Raw genomic sequence first — 23,692 nt, forward strand, 5'->3', positions numbered from 1 at the left:
CAACATCAAAACAGCATTCTACACAGACAGAAAAATATCCACCATCCTAAGAAACCCCAAAGACATAATTGGGTTAGAAAACCAAGGAGTATACGAAATCCCATGCACCACCTGACCCACCACATACATCGGACAGACCAACAGAAGAATAAGTGCACGCATTGAAGAGCACAAAAACTCACTCAGAAAGGGAGAACAAACTTCATCCCTGGTCCAACACTTTGAAGCCACAGGACATGAAATTGATTTTAAAAAAAAACCAAAACTATCGCCAAAATTGAACATTTTAACAACAGAATAATCAGAGAAGCCATTGAGATAGAAAAACGCCCCCACAGCATGAACAAACGAGATGATACCTCTCGCCTACCAGCCATTTGGAAACCCGCCTTGATTGACAGACGAGTCCCAACCACCAAGAATGATACCAGACCCAAACTCATGATAACATCACATGACACCACCATCACACAACCATTCAAAAAGCAAATCCGAACCCACAATGATAACGACGCACAACCACAAAACAGAAACCTAACTACAGCTGCAACATCAGCCACTTTAAACCCCTCCAAACCACACAATAAGCAAACTGACACTCACTATAAAAACATAGCACCACCACAAACACAAAGCCGAACAAAAGCAGCACAACTCACCAGCTCAGGTCTAAGGCTGGCAGCTGAGACCAGCCCATCCACTCAAAACACACCCCCACCCAATCAGAACACACCCACCATTCAAAACACACTCCCACCCAATCAGAACACACTTAATCCCCCACCCAATCAGAGCACACCTCCACCCACAGAACACACCCCCTCTGGCAGTTTAAAAAAGAGGAACAAACAGCCACTACCACATGCTTCTCCCAGAAGAAGGAAGCTGAAGCCACCAGCCTGAGGATGACGGATGGGATTCCGTCGAAATGTTGCTCCTACACCTTCAACTCTACAGAAAAGTATTGCAGGAACACATGTTTTGCTATACACAGGTTTATTCCCTTTGTGTGTATTGGAACACAACAAAAAAGGGAGGAAAAAAAGCAAATTGGACATAATGTCAAACAAAACTCCAAAAATGGGCTGGACAAAATTATTGGCACCCTTTCAAAATTGTGGGTAAACAAGATTGTTTCAAGCATGTGATGCTCCTTTAAACTCACCTGGGGCAAGTAACAGGTGTGGGCAATATAAAAGTCACACCGGAAAGCAGATAAAAAGGAGAGAAGTTCACTTAGTCTTTGCATTGTGTGTCTGTGTGTTCCACACTAAGCATGGACAACAGAAAGAGAAGAGAACTGTGTGAGGACTTGAGAACCAAAATTGTGGACAAATATCAACAATCTCAAGGTTACAAGTCCATCTCCAGAGATCTAGATTTGCCTTTGTCCACAGTGTGCAACATTATCAAGAAGTTTGCAACCCATGGCACTGTAGCGAATCTCCCTGGTCATGGACAGAAGAGAAAAAGTGATGAAAGGTTGCAACGCAGGATAGTCTGGATGGTGGATAAGCAGCCCCAAACAAGTTCCAAAGGAATGCAAGCTGTCCTGCAGGCTCAGGGAGCATCAGTGTCATCGCGAACTATCCGTCGACGTTTAAATGAAATGAAACGCTATGGCAGGAGACCCAGGAGGACCCCACTGCTGACACAGAGACATAAAAAAGCAAGATTACAGTTTGCCAAAATGTACTTGAGTAAGCCAAAATCCTTCTGGGAAAATGTCTTGTGGACAGATGAGACCAAGATAGAGCTTTTTGGTAAAGCACATCATCTACTGTTTACCGAAAACCAAGTGAGGCCTACAAAGAAAAGAACACAGTACCTACAGTGAAATATGGTGGAGGTTCAATGATGTTTTGGGGTTGTTTTGCTGCCTCTGGCACTGGGTGCCTTGAATGTGTGCAAGGCATCATGAAATCCGAGGATTACCAAAGGATTTTGGGTTGCACTGTAGAGCCCAGTGTCAGAAAGCTGGGTTTGCGTCTGAGATCTTGGGTCTTCCAGCAGAACAATGACCCCAAACATACGTCAAAAAGCACCCAGAAATGGATGGCAAGAAAGCGCTGGAGAGTTTGAAGTGGCCAGCAATGAGTCCAGATCTGAATCCCATTGAACACCTGTGGAGAGATCTTAAAATTGCTGTTGGGAAAAGGTGCCCTTCCAATAAGAGAGACCTGGAGCAGTTTGCAAAGGAAGAGTGGTCCAAAATTCCGGGTGAGAGGTATAAGAAGCTTATTGATGGTTATAGGAAGCGACTGATTTCAGTTATTTTTCCCAAAGGGTGTGCAACCAAATATTAAGTTAAGGGTGCCAATAATTTTGTCCGGCCCATTTTTGGAGTTTTGTTTGACATTATGTCCAATTTGCTTTTTTTCCTCCCTTTTTTATTGTGTTCCAATACACACAAAGAGAATAAACCTGTGTATAGCAAAACATGTGTTCCTGCAATACTTTTCTGTGAGAAATACTTGATTTTCTGGAAAAATTTCTGGGGTGCCAACAATTTCGGCTATGACTGTATGTATGTATGTATATGTATATGTATATATATATGTATGTATGTGTATATGTGTGTAATATGTGTGTATATATATGTGTGTGTGTGTGTACATATATATCCCCCTAATAATTATAAAAATCCCGGGCATATCTATATATTCTCGAAATTCTCGAACTCTGGGAAGAATATAAAACAGCTGGTTATTGCTAAAATAGTAAAAACAATACAAACAATAAAAACAACTATTTACAAACCTAAAACCACCTTAGCTTTCGCTGGTCCACTGCCAGCGTCATCAGGATAAATGCTAGGGGTGTGGAGTTTGTTTATAAACATTGTTGACTCAGTGCCCTGCCCATTGGTCATGTAATAGGGCTGCCCGTCCTAACTAACCGTAATTGTCCTAGCTGTCCCACATCTCCTTGCGCGTGTTCCAGTCCTATTGCTTTCTTTCTTCCTGTTGTTCCTTTCTTTGCCCGTCCTACCTCTGTCAGTCCTACCCTTCATTGTTGTGCCTCCTCTCCTGCCTTTTCTATCTTCTCAACCCAAGGAGGGCAACTATAGCAAGAAACTTATTGGAAGAGAAATGCTAAGTAGCCAGATCAGCATTTGTCAGGCCTGGCAAAATTGGTGATATCAACATCTTGGGCTAGTTCATGTCAAGAAGGATGAACACAGGAAATGGAAGACAGACATTTGATGCAAGTTCCAACTTGCAGTAAAAGATTCTAGTCCTTCTAGGAAGTAACTGGGAGAAGAGAAGGAATGTTTGAACTCTTCCATTTTTGGGGCAGTGGAACTTTTCAAATGTTACTTGTCCTTTTGGTTAGTGTCAAAAACAGTGACTGCCTATTTTCTTATCTTATGACAATGAAGGCAGATTCGAAAGGATTACCCATACCCAGACATATTAAATAAAGGCAGTGACCATTCGTTGGCAATAGCTTGCTCTTATATCCAAATGTGTGTGAAATAAAGCCTGCAAGCCGACTAGGATTGGTAGACCAAACTACTCTCCTCTAGAAAGAAGAAATATTTTTATGCAAACTTATTTTGAGACTTCCATAAAGTGTGAAGAATCATTATGATAAGAACAGGGTAAATACAAAACTAAGGACCACTGTATACTTTCCACCTAAAAATCTCCTTCACGTACTAGAGAGAGGTCCATGAAGGCCTCTATAATGGTGCCTTAGTCCTATGTAGGATGACCAGAAAATCTGAACATTTTTGAGGTCCTTAGTTCTACGGTTCTAATAGCATGAGAGTGTTAATTATAATGCAGTCACAAGACACCTTCTAAGTGAACTTTATTTACCCTTTATTATGTAACTGTAGAGTTGTATTTCACTTTAAAATTCAGTTTTAATCCTGTGTAACTACTTCTTACCGTAACCTCTTTCCATGGCCATTGCTGTTCTGGTTCAACAACTGAATCTGGAAATGATTAATCAGAATGAATAATTAAAATGTAAGTGCAATTAAAGATGCATTTTATAGCTACAGTATAAAGTACTATTCAATGGGAACAATTTGAGACTGTGGCTTCCCCAAATTTAAGCCACAAAACTGGCTTAATATGGAAATGTTAGCTAAAATTCTGAAGGCGTCTCGAGTTAACTGCTCCAGTAAGCTGAGTTTGGAGATGGCATGCATCTATGAGCATATTTGTGAATGACGTTTGTGTGGTAGAAATGGATATACTAGTATACGTTACTCCAGTTATTCTGAGCAAATGTTGTCTTGTGCAAAAAACAACAACCCCAAACCCTACACAAGGCATATAGCAATCAATTTTGGGCTAGAGGACATATTTGGAATTTTGGGAGTATGTTGTTGATGCTCTTTGGAAAAGGAGAGAAACTACAGCCACCCTCTCAGTTGCTCTCTATTTTGGCCTTTCCAAAGTACTCTTAGGAAACAAGAACTTCAGCCTTGTAATGGCTGTGAAGCTCCTTAAGGGATGGCAGAGCTGCATACTCAATTTCTTATAGCAAGGAAATAAGTAACAATCCTGCCTTTCTATATAGTCCTATACGGAGAGATTCAATGCCTCCTCTATTCTTCCCACATTATGGTTGCAGGATTAATATGCTGCCCCAGTAAAATGTAAGAGCAACTTTGTTTTGGCTTGGGGCTGCCACTCTGTTCGTTCCCTGCTTGGAGGCTACATTTTATAATACTTTGATGTAACCAGAGGGGCAGATTGAAATTTGGGGGTCTATTTTTTAACTCTATCCAAATAATCTGGTGGGGGGGAAAACAACAGCATCATACTGATTACATCCTTCCTGGGGTTTTTTTAATTCCAAGGATCATTACTATCAGTTAAAAATTAAAAATAGACTAAGTTTTAGATTAAGTTTTCTGGAATTCTGAACATACTATGGTCTGCTTGGAAAAACGTGATTGTTATACAAATATTTGTTTCATTAAGAATTAGGTGCCATATCCTTACCTGAGATTCTCACAGGAATTTCAGAAACAGAAAATGATTCCTTTGAAGTCTTAGAAGACAACTTTTTAAGAAGAAAGGAAGAGTTACTTTCATATAATAAAAATACTACATAAATGTATATAAGAAAATCAGTATGCAAAATATACCGAAGGGAGAAATATATCTAGTGAAGACTTTATTTTCAAAGATCTAACTTGCAAGTGATTTGTCTACAATGTGACAGTTGTCACATACAATGATGTGTCTTTTCACTTCATGCAAAGAGAAAACTACATTTTCCCAGCTGTTGCATTAAACATCTGTCTATACTGAGGATTACTCAGCATGAGGTCTGACCCCATTGGCCCATTCTGGAGAACTGTATTCCTAGCGCTGCATTTGCTACATCCAGTGAAACTCACCAAAGCCAGCCCAGGCCTTGCTCTGAGGGTTTTTCCTCACAATATGAGAAAATGGGTGCCAGTAACAGAAAGACACAGCGAATAGTGAGCAGTGTTTGGGGTAGTGCTGATGGGGGTGGGATAGGACTTGCCACATGAAGCTTGATTTTCTAACCTGCACATCTAGTATAGGAAAAAGTCGAGAGGGCTGATTCCATTGTAGGATGCTTTGTGGCCTACAGGTCCCATATAGAAACCAAAGGTCCAAATGAACGGGAAGCTATCCCTTCTTAGCAGCCTCTGTTTTAATTTCTCTAGCAAGTCTACATCTAGCTATGAAGCCCAACAAACTGGGAGAGGAGAGAGACAAAAGTTGTTTTTACCAGTCCTGGTTGATACACTGAAAATGAAACAAGTATGGTTTTCAGTTCATCCATTTGGTAATCCAGAACTGACCAACAGAAAAGGACAGACTTCTGAGTTTTGTTGAAAGAGGAGATAAAATGTCATCCTATATAATTTTTCTTCCCTGCTCTTTAAGTGCGATAGGCTACCAGCAGAAAATCCATTTTGTTTCTCTTCTAGGCAGCAAAACTATTTGTCTGGATGAAATTCCAGTGATCAGGTGATGGTGGTGGTGATCAAAAGCTGGTTAATAGGAGCATGGTGGCTCACAAGGTTAGAACGCTGGGCTGACAATTGGCAGGCTCCCGTTTGAGACTCATTGCTGTTGCAGGGTGGGTTGAACTTCCGCCACAGGCCCCAGCTCCTGCTGACCCAGTAGTTTGAAAGCAGGAGACCACCAGTAGATAAATGGGTACCACTTCGGTGGGCAACTTCCCAGGGACACAAAAGGAGCCTGCGTGTCCCCTGGGCAACAGTGATATCACAGGCAAATCCTTTAACCACAGAAGCCCTTTTGTGCTTCCAAACAGGAAAGTAGTAGTAGAAACTGTTTAACGCAATGCTGATACAGCTGTTTTAAAAAATACATCTGCTCTTGCTTTTTAATTCCTTATTAATTCCTTAAGGAAGGGCACTTTGCAGGTTCCTAGTTAGATGACTGGGAACCAGTTTAGGTTCACAGTACAGACATGCTCTGTGAACAATATATGATTTTCAAAACAGCAAGAACAGGAATACAAAACTTCTATGTACAGAAAGGGGTGAAGAAGAGTGAGTGTACAGCATAATTATATGTTACCAACAGCTACCTCTATTGGTTCTGGTAAATAGTCTAAGGCAGGTGCTTCTGCTACAGATCTTTCTCTAAGCAGTATTTTGCTTCTAGGACGAGGAAAAGAAGGGGGTTCAGAATCACCGCTCTCTGAAAACTCGGTTCTGATTCCTCCGGAACTAGACAGAGATGTTTCCGACAAACGAGAAATTTGTCCTCTTGTAATCTTCTGTTCCAGATTCTCTCTGTCAGATGAAGATCCTGATGAATGGGGCCTGCTAGATACTACAGTGAGTGCTGGAAGTTCAATTTGTTCAGCAGGTGTACAAATTTCACTTTTCTCCGATTCTTCTGAGTCACTTCCCACACGGGATGGTACCGGTGCAGGAATTTGTAAATGCATATTAGATAAGTCAGGTGGAATTCCTGGAAATTTCTGAAAGAAATGATTTCAGTAATAAATCATCACAATAATCGTCAAGTGTTTAAATCTGGAAGAAGTGCAATTTCTCTAAAGAAATATATATATGCATTGTTTGGCAAATGAATAGCCTTGCCTATATATTCTTTCAGTTCATAATAAGCCAAGTATTTTATCTTTGAAGACATTTTAGGAAAACAAAGCCTGAAAATGCTCAGAGTAACTCGATCAAACAGAATTCTTCAGGGGATTTATGATTACTTACTTGCATGTAGAAAAGCATAATGCCAGGAAGTGGGATACAGAATGCCTTAATAAAGTAACAGTGAGACAATTAAGAGTGAAATCTCTTATTTCTCTTTGAGATAGGAAGCTTCTTCGGAATTTATCTTTGCTGTTGCATAGGTTGGTTTAGCCTCAAATGACAATCAAGTTAGAAAATACTACACACTGTGGGGAAAAAACCACACCACTTGACAGCAATAAAAATCTCCATTGATTTTAATGAAGAATGACTGTAGTTTAATTTTTGCATTGGAGGAGTCAGAAGAGTTGCTTCATTCCTCACTAAAAGATTGCCTACACAGCTAGCTTAATTGGCTTTCTCTGGAGGGGGGTGGGGAGGAGTGAGATCAACTAAAAACCCACTATTCTCTCCACCTATCTTTTACCAAGTCTCAGAAGTGAGGCTGGTGCTGTAGTTGAGCTGTCCTTATAGAAAGTAATGTGGGTAACTTTATGGACAGCAACTAGTTTTTCTCTTCCAAGCCTGGGTTAGAAAAATGTAGTTCTCTGAAAGCACACTTTCCTTTACTGGCCAACCCTGAACTGGAATAATAATAATTGGCTATTACTATGTTTCCCCAAAAATAAGCCCGGGGGGTGGTGGTGGGCGTAGCCAGCACAAGTGGTGGCGAGTGTGCAGGGGCTGATGGTGTCCGGCAGCATCTGCAGGCCGCCAGCCCCTTGGTGCAGCACAGGTAAGTACAAGTGCGGAGGCAGAGACGGGGGAGAGGCAGGCGATCCGGATGCACCCAAACATTTTTCATTCAGAGGGAGATTGGAAGCTTTGTCTGCTTCCAAATGGGGTGCTCCATCTCCAAGTGCTCCATTTGCAAGGAGACGAAGCTTCCAGTCTCCGACATTTCTCCGTCCAGGCAAAAAGTGTTTGGGCACCTATGGGGCACTTGGAAATGGAGCGCACTGTTTCCAAACACCCCATAGGTGCCCAATTTTTGCCCAGGCAGAGAAATCACGGGGACTGGAAGCTTCGTCTCCTTGCAAATGGGGTGCTTGGGAACAGAGCTAATCGCTCCATTCCCAAGTACCCCATTTGCAAGCAGACGAAACTTCCAGTCTCCCTCTGGATGAAAAGTGTTTGGGCGCCTATGGGGCATTTGGAAATGGAATACTTCACCCGGATGGAAAAATGACAGAGACTGGAAGTTTTGCTTGCAAATGTGGCATTTGGAGATTGAGCATCACTCGGTTTCTAAACACCCCAATTGCAAGCAAAGCTCCCAGTCTCCCTCTGGGTGAAAAGTGTTTGGGTGTCTATGGGGCTCTTGGGGCAGTTCCACCCTCCCCCACCTGCCTTGCCTCATGACGGCAGCATGGCGCCGGGTCTTATTTTTGGGGAAACACAGTATTATCTATATACTACCAACATCTTCAATTCTGTAGCTTTTAATTGAGCAAAACAGTACATCTTAATTAAGGCAACCATTTTTGAACCAAGGCAACTCAAATGTGCTAACTTACAGAATGTATCAAAACCTGGGGCCAATGAGTCCCGTGTAATTGAAAATTGTCAAATTTTAAAAAATATTTTATGACATAAACATTATCATAAAACCATTTATGACATAGTATAAAACATTTCCTTTGCTGATGCTTGACTGCACTATTCTTTGGAACGTGGGCTATTTTCAAGGTATATATATATATATATATATATATATATGAATTTATCCCAAGCTTCCCAGTGACAGTAGTATATTAGAAGCTCTATCACTGTTGAAAGCATTCAGGAATCTGGTAAGGAAATGTCTCTGAAAGAATGGCCTAATGTGTCATGGGTTGTCTAGTTGCTGTTGTTATTATTATTATTGCAATCTTATTTTATCACATGATTTAGCTATGAACCTCATACCTGAAAATCAGATACTTGTTTTTCTTCCTTAACTTCTCGTTCTACAGAGACAGGAGAAAAAAGGGGGCTACATTTTGACACATGAGGGGAAAAAGGCACTAATGACACAATCCTAATCACAAAACTCATAACGCTATATAATTTTATTTCCGATTTTAATGGTACATAAGTTTAAATTACATTCCTGCCGATTGTATTATGGATATTTTTTACAAATAACCCATTGAAATTACGAACAATTAATAAGTGCATTTTTAAAGTTTGTAAAGTTTGTGTTACCTTAAAAGATAAAGAGTAAATAAAATAGTTTGTAATTAACTTTACAGTATTCTACACCCTCTGTTTTAACATTTTAACGTAACAGACATAGCACCTTTACAGGTGTTGAAGTATAATAAAACTCCAAAACCTCAATCATGAGACAGGAATATGGCTTCCAGTGGTATACCTCTCCTGTCCACTGAATCCTAAAATGGCACTTGTAGAGTCCTGCATTAAATTAAAAAATAACTTGAGTTGTTGCAATTTTGTGAATTCGTAAAAAATGTTCAGGATACCTGAATTTGAAAATTATATCAATCACCTGTTAAATTGTAAACTTTGATTTCATAATAGGGACACTTGCAGAAAAGATCCTGTAAAATCCTATGAACAAGGCTAAAAGGCCAAGAGAAAGGGCAAAACCCCCACAACTCACCAGGTAGGAAAGAGAAAAGAATGAAGAAGAAAAAATAAACAGAGAAATGAATTAGAATAATAATGTGCTATCTGGTATCTATGGTGATCAGCAAACAAAAGGGAATTCAGCTTGAGTTGCATATAGTTGTGGATATGATGCACATAGTTGTGGATGTGATGCATGGTGAATGCATCCTACCAACCATTCTTTAGGTTATAAATTTCTACACAGGACTGCACCAGGGGTACGCCATCTGTGTTAACAGACACTTCAATGAAGAACTACTGTGTTTACCCGAAAATAAGACTGAGTCTTTCCCCCCCCCCCTCCAAAAGAGGTACCAGGTCTTATTTTCGGGGGATGTCTTATTCACCTCCAGAACTGACAGCCCCGCTCAACAGGTCTACTTTTTCTGGGGCCAAAGGAGCAGCTTCATTTTGCAGCTGCATTACAGCCTGCATTTCACAGTTAGGACTTGCCGGAAGGCCTATGCACTCAAGTACTGAGCTATGGATTGAATCCATAGCTTGGTCCTCGGCTACAGAGGTCTTGCAGAACTGAGCTATGGATTGAATCCATAGCAGCTTAAATACAACAATTGATTGTATGGATTGAATCCATACAATCCAGCTATGCATTGAATCCATAGCTCAGTTCTTGGCTGCACAGGCCTTCCACAAAGGCCTGTGACTGAGAAATGCAGGCATGGTTGCAGAAGACACTGCAGAAGAAGTGGGCCGGCGAGGAGAGGCCTGGCTGTCAGGTAAGTGGGTGTGCAGCACGTGGGGAAGATCCACACCCCTACCCACCCCAGCTTGATTTTTAAGTGTGTACCTTGCCCCAAAACTAGGGCTTATTTTGGGGGCAGGGCTCATATTAGGCCCACCCTCTAAAATTAAGCTAGGGCTTATTTTCAGGGTAAGCCGTACTTTTGGGGAAATGCGGTAAATGTCACAGTTTTCTGTTGAAAAGCCTGTTTTTGATACAACATTCTTATGTTTTTATACAGATCTGTGAATATTAATCTATTTTAAAACAGTGAAATTATTCAGCACACACACATATTAGAACAAAGTCCCAAATTTGGTTCTGTAAGGGCAAAGCAATGTTGGGTGTAGGCACTTTGAATAAACTAAAGTTGTTTGTCTTCGATTCTTTCAGCTTTCCTTCTAAGAAATAGGAATATTATTGTATTATGTCCAGCAAAATACTTTGTTTGGCACCTGAGGATAAGATACAATCAATTGTTGTATTTAAGCTGCTAAACAAGGAATGTGTTATAATAGGCTTACATGATAGGCACTTTACAGCGATGCCTAAGACAATTATTCTAACTTCAATATATGCCAGAAAGATTGGGATAATGTCTGTTCATTTGATAAATGGTTTAAAACAACCATCACTTTTTTTAAAAAAGTAGCTATTCTCCTGTCAACTAACTGAACAGTTTAAACAGCAACTTTTCATGCTGCAATTGGAAACAGCAAAGAAACAAAGCAGATTTTCATTTTATTTAGCCCAACTTCTCTTCCTATTTTCATTCAAAATATTTGATTTTAGTGGTGCAAATACTAACATATGCAGCTATACTATATATGTGGATTCTAACCTTTACTCAAGTAATCAATACAAAAATAAAAATATTTACTAAACCTGGAAAAGGGTAAAATGCTGCTTCTTGAGAAACGGGGGTGTGAATCTTCCCAACAATTTCTTTGAAGCGAGACAGCTTGGGATGAAAAAACAATTACAATTATTTTTTATTCACAATATTTGTAAGAATAACTTTTGTTAATGATAATTTGTATTGGAACTGTATACTAAATATTTTTTTCTTTTTCTGGGAATTGTTATAGTCCTTAATGATTAGATAAAATGTACTATAGCTAGGATAACCCAAAAGGACTGAAAACATTGCTCCAAGTGTGCAAAAGGAGAGTGGAGGCTTACTAATTTCTCATTCAATCTTTACTTTTACTTCTACAAATATAAACTTGATTATTCCATTATTCTGCTAGCTAGCAATGTGTATAATAGCCAATGCAATTGAAACAAAAGGAAAAAAATTCTTTGTACATAGGCATTAGTGCAGATGTCACATTAACAAATCCCTGGCCTTGAAAGTGACGAGCCTAAATCTCATAGGCAGTTACACATCTGAAAAAAATGACAAATATAAGGGAGATCTTATTAGTGGTGGCCATTCTATGCTAGTGCTTTGCAATTTAGAAACACAGGTAGTCCTTGAGAAATGATAGACCATTTATCAATGTTTCAAAGTTATGACTGGCACCCCAAAACTACATATGGTACTGTTTCAAACTTATGACAGCTGCAGTGTCCCCTGGTCTTTCCCCTTCACACTAGACCAGGGGTCAGCAACCTGAAACAGTGAAAGAACCACTCGGAACCGGTTCCCTCACAAAAGGAAAAACTGGGAGCCGCAAAAAAATGTGTGTACATGCGCAGAACAGGGTTTGACTGAAGAGTGGAGCCAAGGTGAGATATGCACCTACCCTGCATATTTGAATTGATTGGTTGAACTTTTTTAGTCCCACTTTTTTTTTGGACTGCACATGGCAGAGGACTGGGAGCCGCAGGAGACTGCTGAAAGAGCCACATGCCGCGGGTTGCAGACCTGTGCACTAGACCAGCGTTTCCCAACCTTAGGAACTTGAAGATGCGTGGACTTCAACTCCCAGAATTCCCCAGCCAGCTATGCTGGCTGGGGAATTCTGGGAGTTGAAGTCCACGCATCTTCAAGTTCCTAAGGTTGGGAAACGCTGCACTAGACCATGGGGATGCTACAGTGCCCCTGCCTCTCCCCCCCCCCATCCCATCCCACCCAACAGCAGTACTAGAGCTTGCTCTCCATGCCTCCTGGAAGCAGCCAGCATTTTCAGAGTCCAACAATTCCTCATGGAAATGGCAACTATTTTCAGACCTTTCTGCTTCAATCAGCTGGCTGCAAAGCTCTCCTGCCTCTTGCTAGGCTTTGGGACGTCAGCCCCAGCATAAAAGCCAGCAATTTTAGGACGAGCTTCCCCAGACCTTTCCCTTCTTTAACACCGCCCCTCCTTCCCTCCAAAAGCCACATTTCTTCAAGAAACAAAACAAAAACAGTTGGGAGGGGCAGACTTGTTGATCTGTACCCACCTCCCCCAGTTAGGTGCTAAAACTAAACTCTCCGTGCCTGCTCCCCAATCTCTATCCCTTTTAATCCCTTTCACCTTGACTCCAGGTTGAAGAGTAGAGGGACGGAAGCGAGCAAAGAAAGAAAATCTTTCTGCAGCTTTTTCTCCTGAACTAAAAAAATAAATAAAAAGTCATCTCCAAAAGTTAGCCCGCTAGAAACTTGTGCAGCAAAATGGAGGACGTTGGGTCTTTGCAAGCTTTAGCTGTCTGTCTAGCTGCCTGTAGAGGCAGTCTACTTTCTAGCCTTTTTAAGTCCTAATTAGGCTCTACCGCCTGTCTACCTGCCTGTAGAGGGCAGTCTACTTTCTAGCCTTTTTAAGTTCTAGCTGGGCTCTACCGGCAGCTAGACAGACAGCTAAAGCTTGCAAAGACCCAACGTCCTCCATTTTGCTGCACAAGCCTTTTTAAGTCCTAGCTGTGCTCTACCGCCTGTCTACCTGCCTGTAGAGGCAGTCTACTTTCTAGCCTTTTTAAGTCCTAGCTGGGCTCTACCGGCAGCTAGACAGACAGCTAAAGCTTGCAAAGACCCAACGTCCTCCATTTTGCTGCACAAGCCTTTTTAAGTCCTAGCTGTGCTCTACCGCCTGTCTACCTGCCTGTAGAGGCAGTCTACTTTCTAGCCTTTTTAAGTCCTAGCTGGGCTCTACCGGCAGCTAGACAGACAGCTAAAGCTTGCAAAGACCCAACGTCCTCCATTTTGCTGCACAAGCCTTTTTAAGTCCTAGCTGTGCTCTACCGCCTGTCTACCTGCCTGTAGAGGCAGTCTACTTTCTAGCCTTTTTAAGTCCTAGCTGGGCTCTACCGGCAGCTAGACAGACAGCTAAAGCTTGCAAAGACCCAACGTCCTCCATTTTGCTGCACAAGCCTTTTTAAGTCCTAGCTGTGCTCTACCGGCTGTCTACCTGCCTGTAGAGGCAGTCTACTTTCTAGCCTTTTTAAGTTCTAGCTGGGCTCTACCGGCAGCTAGACAGACAGCTAAAGCTTGCAAAGACGCACAAGCCTTTTTAAGTCCTAGCTGTGCTCTACCGCCTGTCTACCTGCCTGTAGAGGCAGTCTACTTTCTAGCCTTTTTAAGTCCTAGCTGGGCTCTACCGGCAGCTAGACAGACAGCTAAAGCTTGCAAAGACCCAACGTCCTCCATTTTGCTGCACAAGTCTCTAGTGGGCTAACTTTTGGAGATGACTTAAAGAAGGGAAAGGTCTGGGGAAGCTCGTCCTAAAATTGCTGCCTTTTATGCTGGGGCTGACTTCCCAAAGCCTAGCAAGAGGCAGGAGAGCTTTGCAGCTTGCGGGTGGCCAGCAGAAAGCTCTGGATGGCTAGGGAACTAGTTCATTTTTTGCCCCAGAAAGGCAGGGCCAGAATTAGTAAAGACAGACAGGCCAGCATTTCTCTTCCCCGTTGTTTCTCGCTGGCAAGGCAACTGTGCAGTGGGTGAGGCAGGAAGGGAAGCATGGGATATCTTTGGCTAGGGGAGGCCTGAAGCAGGTGAGCTTGTGCCTGCAGTAGACCTCCCAGGATCTCTCCCACTCCTGTGTTCCACTTAATGACCCGTGAGGAGAGCAGGGATGGCTGGTCATCACTTGAGGGTTGTTCATTTGATGCTGTTCCAACGACTGACCCTAATGGGCAGGCTCAGTGCTTTTTTTGTAAAAGAAAAAGGTGCCGGAACTCACACTTGTCATACAACCCGCCTTGCCTACCCTACAAGGTTCCATCCAAAAAAGGTGCCGGAACTCCGTTCTGAGCGTTCAATGAGAAAAAAAGCCCTGGGCAGGCTTCATTACGGTCTTAACTTTAGGATTATCTGTATTTGTCTAAACTGATATTTCTGGATAGATAATCAACATGTATATTCCATTTTCAAATAATCATTATATTCAGTTGTGTAAATGTATTAGTATTTATTTTTTATTATAACTGCCCATATACTGTAAGTCTGTGTGATCACATTACAGCTGTGTCACTTAGCAATAGAGTTCCCGGCCCAACTGCCATCAGTGATGACTGTATAATAGTTAAATAATTTATAAAAATAATTTATCTAATACTGAAAAAAACCATCTCTGTACAACTTTAGTCTGTAGAACATATTACAAAATTGTAAACATAATGATTGGGGCATGGGATCAGACTCTCAAGATCAATTGCCAGATGAAACCTTATTGGATAGAATAAAATTATAGCCACCTAACACTTTATTCTCTGCCTTTATCCTATGTTTTATGAGAATGGAGTCGTAGCTAGGTGTATTAACTCTTGACTGCTACTGTGTTTTTTATTTCTCTAATTATAATCTGCAACATCTCTGCTAAGGCATTTTCATTGAAAGAACAGCTTAGGTGTCTAAACTTTAATATCCCAGGACAGAAATTAGAAACCTGAACCCTCAGAAGATATTAATCAGAATCTCCTTGAGACTAGGGTCCCAAGTCTGAATTGAAAAGCAAGGCCAATGAACTCCCTGCTCCAAGGAATACAGGTTATTAAGGTTCTATATCAGTGTGTGCAAGATATAAATAGATTCCCTTGGCAGTTAAAAGCTTACTCAGAAATAGATTCTAGTTAATGCAAAGATTACATTATTTTCAACTTCTTTCTGGCTGTGGATTTAGGGGCTCTAATTTAAACACATTCCATATCCAAAAAATTCTGACCCCAGTAGGGATAGATGATTGGGCATTGCTCTTGAATTTAAGCATGTTTATGAGATTATGAGAGAACTTTTTTCATGAGTACCACTAGTCATAATTAAGCTGATACATTTAAAAATCTTGGTACAAGAAGATTATATTTCATATCTGCTGCAGCCATCACACAACCAGGATGGCAAAAGAGTGTTCCTGTCCTGTTATCTATTTGGAAGAGAAAGATGAGAAAAACTCTTGGATTCTGAGAACACAAATAATGGAATGGAAAAGGGCAACTGATCTTGCATGTTCAGTTTTCAGCTGCCCTTTTTCACTTTTTCTAAATATCAAAGATCCAAGAAGAATTGTAATTCACAGGTACTTTGGCCTTTTATCGGTTGCACACTGTTTGCCTAATTTATAATATAAAATTACCTTTGATAGAGGTCTTGATTTTGGTCCTCTTTTTAAAATCAGCTGGTCCAAGTACTCAGCCTTTTCACGCCATGTTTTTAAGGTCCGATATTCTTTTTTCATTTTTTCCAATCTAAGGAAGCAACATACATAGATATCTACAAACAGGATTGACATTTTTTTTTTGCTATTGGAGAAGGTTGAATTTTGATTCAGTCAAGGATAATATGAGGCTGCAATATCAGGGATCAACTCCAAATTCTATCAGTCCAATCTGCAGTTGATGTTAGCTAAATCAGTTATTCTGAAGCAAACAACAACCACCCAAGACCACATTTGGAAACTTCATATTAAAGCTGATTTCTAATTTCTAATTCCTCTATATTTTCTCTGTTCATTTACTGAATTGCTTAAATTACAGTTAATATTAGTAAGTGGTCCTGATGGCATTTATATAATGAGCAATAGAATATTCTTTATTGGAATAGAATATTATTTATTGGCCAAGGAATTTGCTTCCAGTGCATAAGCTGTCAGTGTACATACAAACAACAAAGTGATAAATTGTATGATATAATCATAAGTTATAAGATACAACCAAGAAAGTGATAGTGATAAGATACCAATAGGTAATAGGAAAGATGAGCAGGACAATAGCAATGCACCCCTACTAGATGGTCAGATATCCTTAGGCATAAGACAGTGCTGTTGGAATTAGATGTTTAGCAGAGTGATGGCATGGAGGAAAAACTCTTTGTGTCTAGTTGTTTTGACATGTATTGCCAAGGGGAGGAGTTGAAACAGTTTATGTCCAGGATGCAAGAGTTCTATAGATATTTTCTCAGCCTTCTTTCTGACCCATGCTCTATACAATCCTCAATGAAAGGAAGCCTGTTGCAATAGTTTTTTTCTGCAGTCCTAACTACCGGTATTAGTACCTGTCCTGTTTAGTTGCTGTACCAAACCAGATGGTTATAGAAGTTCATATGACAGACTCAGTAACTCCCCTGTAGAACTCTATCAGCAGCTCCTTGGGCAGTCTGAGCTTTCTGATTTAGCGCAGGAAGAACATTCTTTGTTGTGCCTTTTTAATGACGGTTCTAATGTAGGTGTCCATTTCAAATCTTGAGAAATTATAGAACCCAGAAATTTGAAGGTCTCTATTGTTGTTATTGTGTATCTAATATTGTAAGAGGTGGTAGAATAGAAGAGCTCCTCCTAAAATCTACCATCATCTCTACAGTTTTAAGTGTGTTCAGTTCTAGATTGTTCAGGCTGCACCACGGGGCCAGTTGTTCAACCTCCTGTCTGTATGCAGATTCATCACCATCTTGAATGAGATCAATGACTGTTGTATCATCTACAAACTTCAATACTTTAACAGAGAGATCTTTTGAGATGCAGTCATTGGCATAGAGAGAATCAGATAAAAAGAATCAGAAAACGAATCAGATAAAAATACATAAAACCCCATGTACACTTCTAATTAGTATAGATATAACTTAATTGTAAGGATTCTATTGGTATCATACTGAGACAGCAATTTTTAAGTTTCAAAAAGGTGGCTAACACTTCACTTATACTAGGTTATATATGTGAATACTGGGTGCCTCTTGGAAGCTGGCGTACATCTGCTGATTCCCTCCTGCTTCTTAGATATTAGATCATGAGTTAACTGTGTGAAAGAAGGAATTTTGCTATTTGTTAGGACAATACCTATCTAGTCTAAAATGAAGTACAACGGAGAGTTCATAGCACAATTTACTTTGCATATAATGGCATAAGGTCCTCTTTTTTATAGAAATAGCAAATAGTTATGGTGCTAGAATATGCTTTTGATGCCTAAAAAGAAATTAAGAACAGAGACTTAAGAATCAATGATGTTAAAATGTCAACCATTCCTTAGCATACTCTAATATTACAGAACAAGTTAAAGCCTTGGAAAGTTTTTATGTTCCCATATTGTTCTATGTTTGTTGAAGGGTGATTTAATTTACCAAATAATACTTGGAATCCAAACTTACCACGTAGGATCAAACCTGGAATCCCTTCTGCAGGCTCTTCATCATCTGTACCCAACCATAGTATCAGATGTCCTAGCAACAGTTGTTTTATTGCTATGTTTCCATGTCATAGCTTTCATCATCGCCAGCTCATAAAAGATAGGTTTAAGTCATCCTAAGCAATACCAGTATTAAAGTAGCATTTGTTCTCTCACTGCAACTCTTAAGGGCAGCCTGAAAGTATTAGGCTTTATCACCCATTAATTACTGCATTCAGGAGAAAAGTCAGGCAGTTGCAGTATTTTGATACAGAGGCAGGCTAGGGAGCAACAATGGAACAGTGAATTTTATGCCAGTAGAGTATTCTGCTGATTCAAAGATAGATGGAAAGAAAAACATCAGATGGAGGGGATGTCTTTTAGTCTGAGCAGGAAAAGGCGGATACCTTGACTGGATATTTTTTAAAAATAAATATTTTATTAATTTTCTAGTTTTACAATCAAATACTTAATAGACAACGTGTTGTCTGGGTCCATTAGTAATTCAGTGGTATATATTAATTTCTTCAAGCTAGATCCAATATTATACCATCAAATGTTTCCTCTCGTCTTCCGGTAGTACCTGTTTTCCCACACTAGGCAAATACAATTCTTATTGTTATTAATATAATATACAATTGAATATCATCATCTTTGTTACATTTTCTCATAATATCAATGTTAGTTTTAGATAACTTTTCTAACCAAAGCATATTTTAATTGCATTTGCACTTAATATCCATATGTTCAATCAGTATCCTGTTTTTGCTTTTTTTAAAAAAAATTAATTTCCCATCAGTGTTCAAAATGTCTATTGTTTATAATTTCAAAGTAAGTTATATTTGGGTAACCAAAAGCTTCCTTTATTCAGACTTCTTACATTTTCCTGTTCCCCTTCTCATACCAATATTCTAATTACAAATCTTATCTTTCTAATTATAATAGTACTTCTATCTCTAGCAATTATCTATTCTCCACCATATTCAAACATGTAGTTAATAATATAATATCCCATCTAATGGATCAAAACCTCTATTCAGTCTTATTCTAGCTTTCTTTGGCAACTAACCTTCCAAGTTAGTGCATTTGAATCATCAAGTAATTTTTCCTCTATTTTTGTATATATTGTTTGGAATAAGAAAGACCATTTAAAGTATTTTTGGAAGAATGAACCCATTGATATTAAACAGCCTTCCTCCTTCTCCAGTTCTCCTAACAGCTGTATTTTCCATTCAATCAGTTCTTCTTACTTTTCCTCAAATGTGTCCTGAATTCTTGATTGGTAAGATGTCTTTTCCATTTCCGATATTATCGCTCCATCTTCTAGTTTTTCAGTTGTCTGAATCTGTCATTTAGGTCCTTCCTTTAGGTCCTCCATCTTTGGATTTGCTTCTTCCAGTTTTTCTTCTATTTTCTGTGTTGTTAGTTCCTTCTTTGTAGTCATATTCTGGGTTTGTAAATTTAGATTAGAAAATTGTTCTTTTATCTCCTTTGTGTTATTTCTAGTCTCATCATGAGCTAAAGCAATAGTCTCTTGTATTGATTTCAACATGGAGAGAATTTCTTTCTGATCTTCATATTTTCTTGGTGGTATGTCAAACTGAAAACTTTGAGGACAGGTATTAGAGATGGTTTTTTACCATTTAAAGCTGAGTATGGGGCATCCATTTTATTTTTTTGTAGGTAATCTTTATAATACTGTTCATCAATCAAAGATTTGTAATCCAAAATATTCCATCATCTCAAGTAATGTAGTGTGTTTCTCCTGCAAGGAAATAGTTCCACAATACAGCTCTGAAAGTCAGTTAATATTTATATTTGTAGTTAGGCAGGCCGGTTTCAAAATAGTACATTTCTGCCACACCGATAAGCAGCCCCAATTTTTTTCCCTTTTCCCAGCTTGAGTCTTCAAAGGTGAAAGTTTCCAAGGACAGACAGCAAGAATCTTACCTAAATCTGGGCTTCAAGTCAAGTTTCCTTTAGGCATAACAACTTGTAGTGCCGTAATTCACCACTAGATGTCATTAGCACAGTTTTCCAGCTTTTTAAATCCAAACTTATATTACAAGCTTTTCAAATCTCTTTAAAAAAAGAAAAAAGAAAAGTCTCAAAAGCACTTTGTCCCCAAATTTCAAAGCCGTATATGTGTATTAATTCCAAATTAATCTTGTAATTTTCTCTGCTTCCCTCAAGTAATTAGTGCGCCACTTTTCTTTTCCTGAGGGAATGGGGTAGAAATTCCCCTTCCCTCTCTCATCGGGGAGAGTGCTTTGGGCAGTTTTTTCCAAAAAGAAGTTCTAGAGTTATAGAGGATAGAGTCTGACCCAGTTTCATCCACGTTGCTGAAAGGTTGCTTGTTAGTGCTTGTCTTATGTTGCCAGCAGCTTCTGACTGGCTACACGAATGTAGCCAGTCTTATCCCTGCCGGTTTGGAGGGCTTCCTCGGATCAAACGGAAGGGCCACCGCCCTCCTGCGATCAATGAGGGTCCCCTCTTTGCTTGTCACCTCTACAGGGTGACTTTCCAGGGTCCCCAGCGGGGTGAAATTGAACGCAAAAGACGGAGCCCTGTCTTCCTGTGCCTGTTCTGCCACGCTGTCAAAACTGGAAGCACTTTGACTGGATATTGACACAGATTTTCAAAGCCCAATCCAGTCCCAGATAAAAAGTAAAATTCAATCTGTTTCCTCGTTGATTTTTTTATATATAAATAAAGAAAAGAGGTCTATATTGAATGCATGACTGCATTTAGAGAGCATAAGAAGTGCTAACATATAAGAGAGAAATGCTTTTTCATCAGTTTTGTTACCTTTCTCGGGCTGGCTGTTTCAAAGCTTGCTGAAGAGTTTTGTAGTGTTCTACACTTTCTTTAGGAATTTCCACTTCAGAGCTTCCAACTGTGACCTTTAGATCTGGAGATAAGAAAGCAGGGTAATCCATGTGTCGTGGTTTGATGACATTGCTGCAAAACAAATAAAAGCAGTGCCTTCAAAGTTTATTCCTGGTAGAAGTAATTCCAAAGGAGCCCTTCTCTGTTATCCTTCTTTATTGGATACTATTTTTTATCATGGGAAAGTAGTCTATATATCTTCAATTAAAACATATTTTCAGAAGCCAATGTTCAAAATAAGATTAATTTAAGCACAAAGGACTCACTGAAACAAATAGTTACTGTTTAAAAAATCAACCAACATGATCTTGCTTTCTCAGCTAAAGTAAGTACTTTATAAAGATTACATTTAAATGTACAGAGAATTACAGTTAAGTGTTCAGGAAACTAGAGATATCAGTTATGATGGATTTTGCAGGTATAAATATCCTGATAATCTAGCAGCCATGGCTATGGGCCAAAGTTTACAAGAGCTTGCCTAAAAACTCTGTGATTTAGACATTCTAGATCAGACATGTCAAACTCGCGATGTCACGTGACATTGCACAATGTTATCAGAGCCTTTTCGCCATTGCCGGCAATGGGGTGGGCGCAGCTGCTGGATGACACGTCCGGCCCACAGGCTGGCAGTTTGACACCCCTGTTCTAGATCCATGTTGTATAGATGCTGCTTGTACTTCCGTCAGCCAGATACATAAAGGCTTCTCACATATTTGTGTAAATGAGGTCATTACTCTCAAAAACATTTCATGTTAAATAGCCCAGACAATAAAATAAAATTTGCTCTCCCACTATTCATTTCCCAATGAGTTTTAATTGGAAATAAATGAAATTTTGTTGTGAAATTTGACATCTGAAACTAGCCATGTGATACTTGTTACTGTTTACTTTTTTACAAACTGAAAGCCAGCAAGGACACAGGGAGCATTCCCCTGGACATTAATATATCAATATGGAGAATGGAGATCACACTAAAATTCTAGTTTGGCCATCTCTAATCTGCATCTTCTAACCTTCAGCTAGTTCCAGAATTCTCCAGCCACTGTGACCATGAAATCACAATCCCATAATTTTGAACCCATCTAGTCTAAAAAAAATTCTGTATATATTCAGAACTTTTATGGACTACACAAGAACCATAAACAACCATTAATAAAAGCTGAAATATAAAAAGGTAAATTCACCTTGAAGAACAGAAAATTTGCTGGTAAAAGGTTTTGACTTTTAATCTAATTTAGGAGATCCAATATCCATGCAGGCTACCATTAAATTAAAAACACAAGTTAAGATAGGCAAGGAAATGATAATGGTTCAAATCACCAGGACCAGATGGAGTACACCCCAAGGTTCTAAAGGAACTGGCAGATGTGATCTCAGAACCACTGAACTGTATATCTTTCAAAGATTCTGGAGCACTGGGGAACTATCAGAGGACTGGAAAAGAGCTGATGTAGTTCCCATCTTCAAAAATGGGGAAAAAAATGAATCCAGGAAACTACAGAACTATCAGCGTGATCTCAATACCTGGGAAGATTCTGGAAAAGATAATCAAGCAACGAATCAGCAAACACCTACAGGCAAACAAAGTCATTACCAAAAGCCAACATGGGTTTGTCAAAACAGATCATGCCAGACAAATCTTATTGCTTTTTTGGACCAGGTGATGAAATTAGTGGACCAGAGGAATGCTGTGGATATAATTTACTTGGATTTCAGTGAGGCATTTAATAAAGTAGACCACAACCTACTACTTGGTAAGATAGAAAAATGTGGATTAGACAGCATCACCACCAGATGGATTCGTAGCTGGCTGACTGGCAGTACTCAGCATGTGGTCCTCAATGGAACTGCATTTACATGGAGGGAAGTATGTAATAGGGTGCCCCAGGGGTCTGTTCTGGGCCCAGTGCTCTTCAACATCTTCATCAAATAGATGGGGATAGAGGGGATAGATGGGGAACACATCAAATCTGCAGACGACACCAAGCTGGCAGGAATAGCCAATACTCCAGAAGATAGGCTTAAGATACAGAAGGGTCTTGACAGATTTGAACATAGGGCGCTATCTAAAAAAATGAAATGCAATGGTGAAAAAAAATAAGTTTCTACATTTAAGCAAGAAAACCAAATGCATAGGTACAGTATAGGTGGTACAATATTAGTAACTGTGAGAGGGATCTCGGAGTCCTAATGGACAATCAAATATGAGCCAGCAGTGTGCTGCAGCTGCCAAAAAAGCCAACACAATGTAGACTGCATTAACAGGAATAGAATCATGATCACGTTAATACCACTTTATAAAGCCTTGGTTATATGCCTCAGGATGCTTATTAGTAGAGCACATTAGCTATATGATGCCCAACTGGAGGTCAACCTAGGCTTAACTGACAAGCTGTCAGCTAATTAAGACTCCAATATAGATGATTAAGAAATACAGAGAGCTAGCAGCGTGGTTTGCTTCTAGAGTGACTTCACTTAAAATACGAGCCAGCAGTGTGTTGCAGCTGCCAAAAATGCCAATGCAATCCTAGTCTGCATTAACAAAGGAATAGAATCAAGATCATGTGAAGTGTTAGTACCACTTTATAATACCTTGGTAAAACCACACTTAGAATATTGCATCCAGTTTTAGTCACCACGATGTAATAAAATATGTTGAAACTCTAGAAAAGGGGTGTCAAACTGCTGGCCCTCAGGCCGGACACGTCATCAGGAAGCCACGCCCACCCCATTGCCAGCAATGGCAAAAAAGC

General features: G+C 39.7%; 1 protein-coding gene across 1 annotated transcript in view; it reads right to left on the reverse strand.

The window, feature by feature from the left end:
- LOC310650792 (uncharacterized protein) overlaps window positions 1-22,705 on the reverse strand; it is a 29,609-nt gene extending 6,904 nt beyond the window's left edge. The window contains exons 1-8 of the mRNA XM_083379527.1: window positions 22,688-22,705; window positions 20,859-21,011; window positions 16,031-16,142; window positions 11,427-11,502; window positions 9,095-9,135; window positions 6,559-6,957; window positions 4,965-5,025; window positions 3,897-3,943 (exon numbers count right to left, since the gene is read on the reverse strand). Of these exons, the coding sequence (XP_083235653.1) occupies window positions 3,897-3,943; window positions 4,965-5,025; window positions 6,559-6,957; window positions 9,095-9,135; window positions 11,427-11,502; window positions 16,031-16,142; window positions 20,859-20,989 (867 nt within the window). The 5' untranslated portion in view covers window positions 20,990-21,011; window positions 22,688-22,705. The remainder of the gene's footprint in view (window positions 1-3,896; window positions 3,944-4,964; window positions 5,026-6,558; window positions 6,958-9,094; window positions 9,136-11,426; window positions 11,503-16,030; window positions 16,143-20,858; window positions 21,012-22,687) is intronic.
- Between the last annotated feature and the right edge of the window lie 987 nt (window positions 22,706-23,692).

Source organism: Vipera ursinii, assembly GCF_947247035.1.
Source record: "Vipera ursinii genome assembly, chromosome: 1".
Lineage (NCBI taxonomy): Eukaryota > Metazoa > Chordata > Lepidosauria > Squamata > Viperidae > Vipera > Vipera ursinii.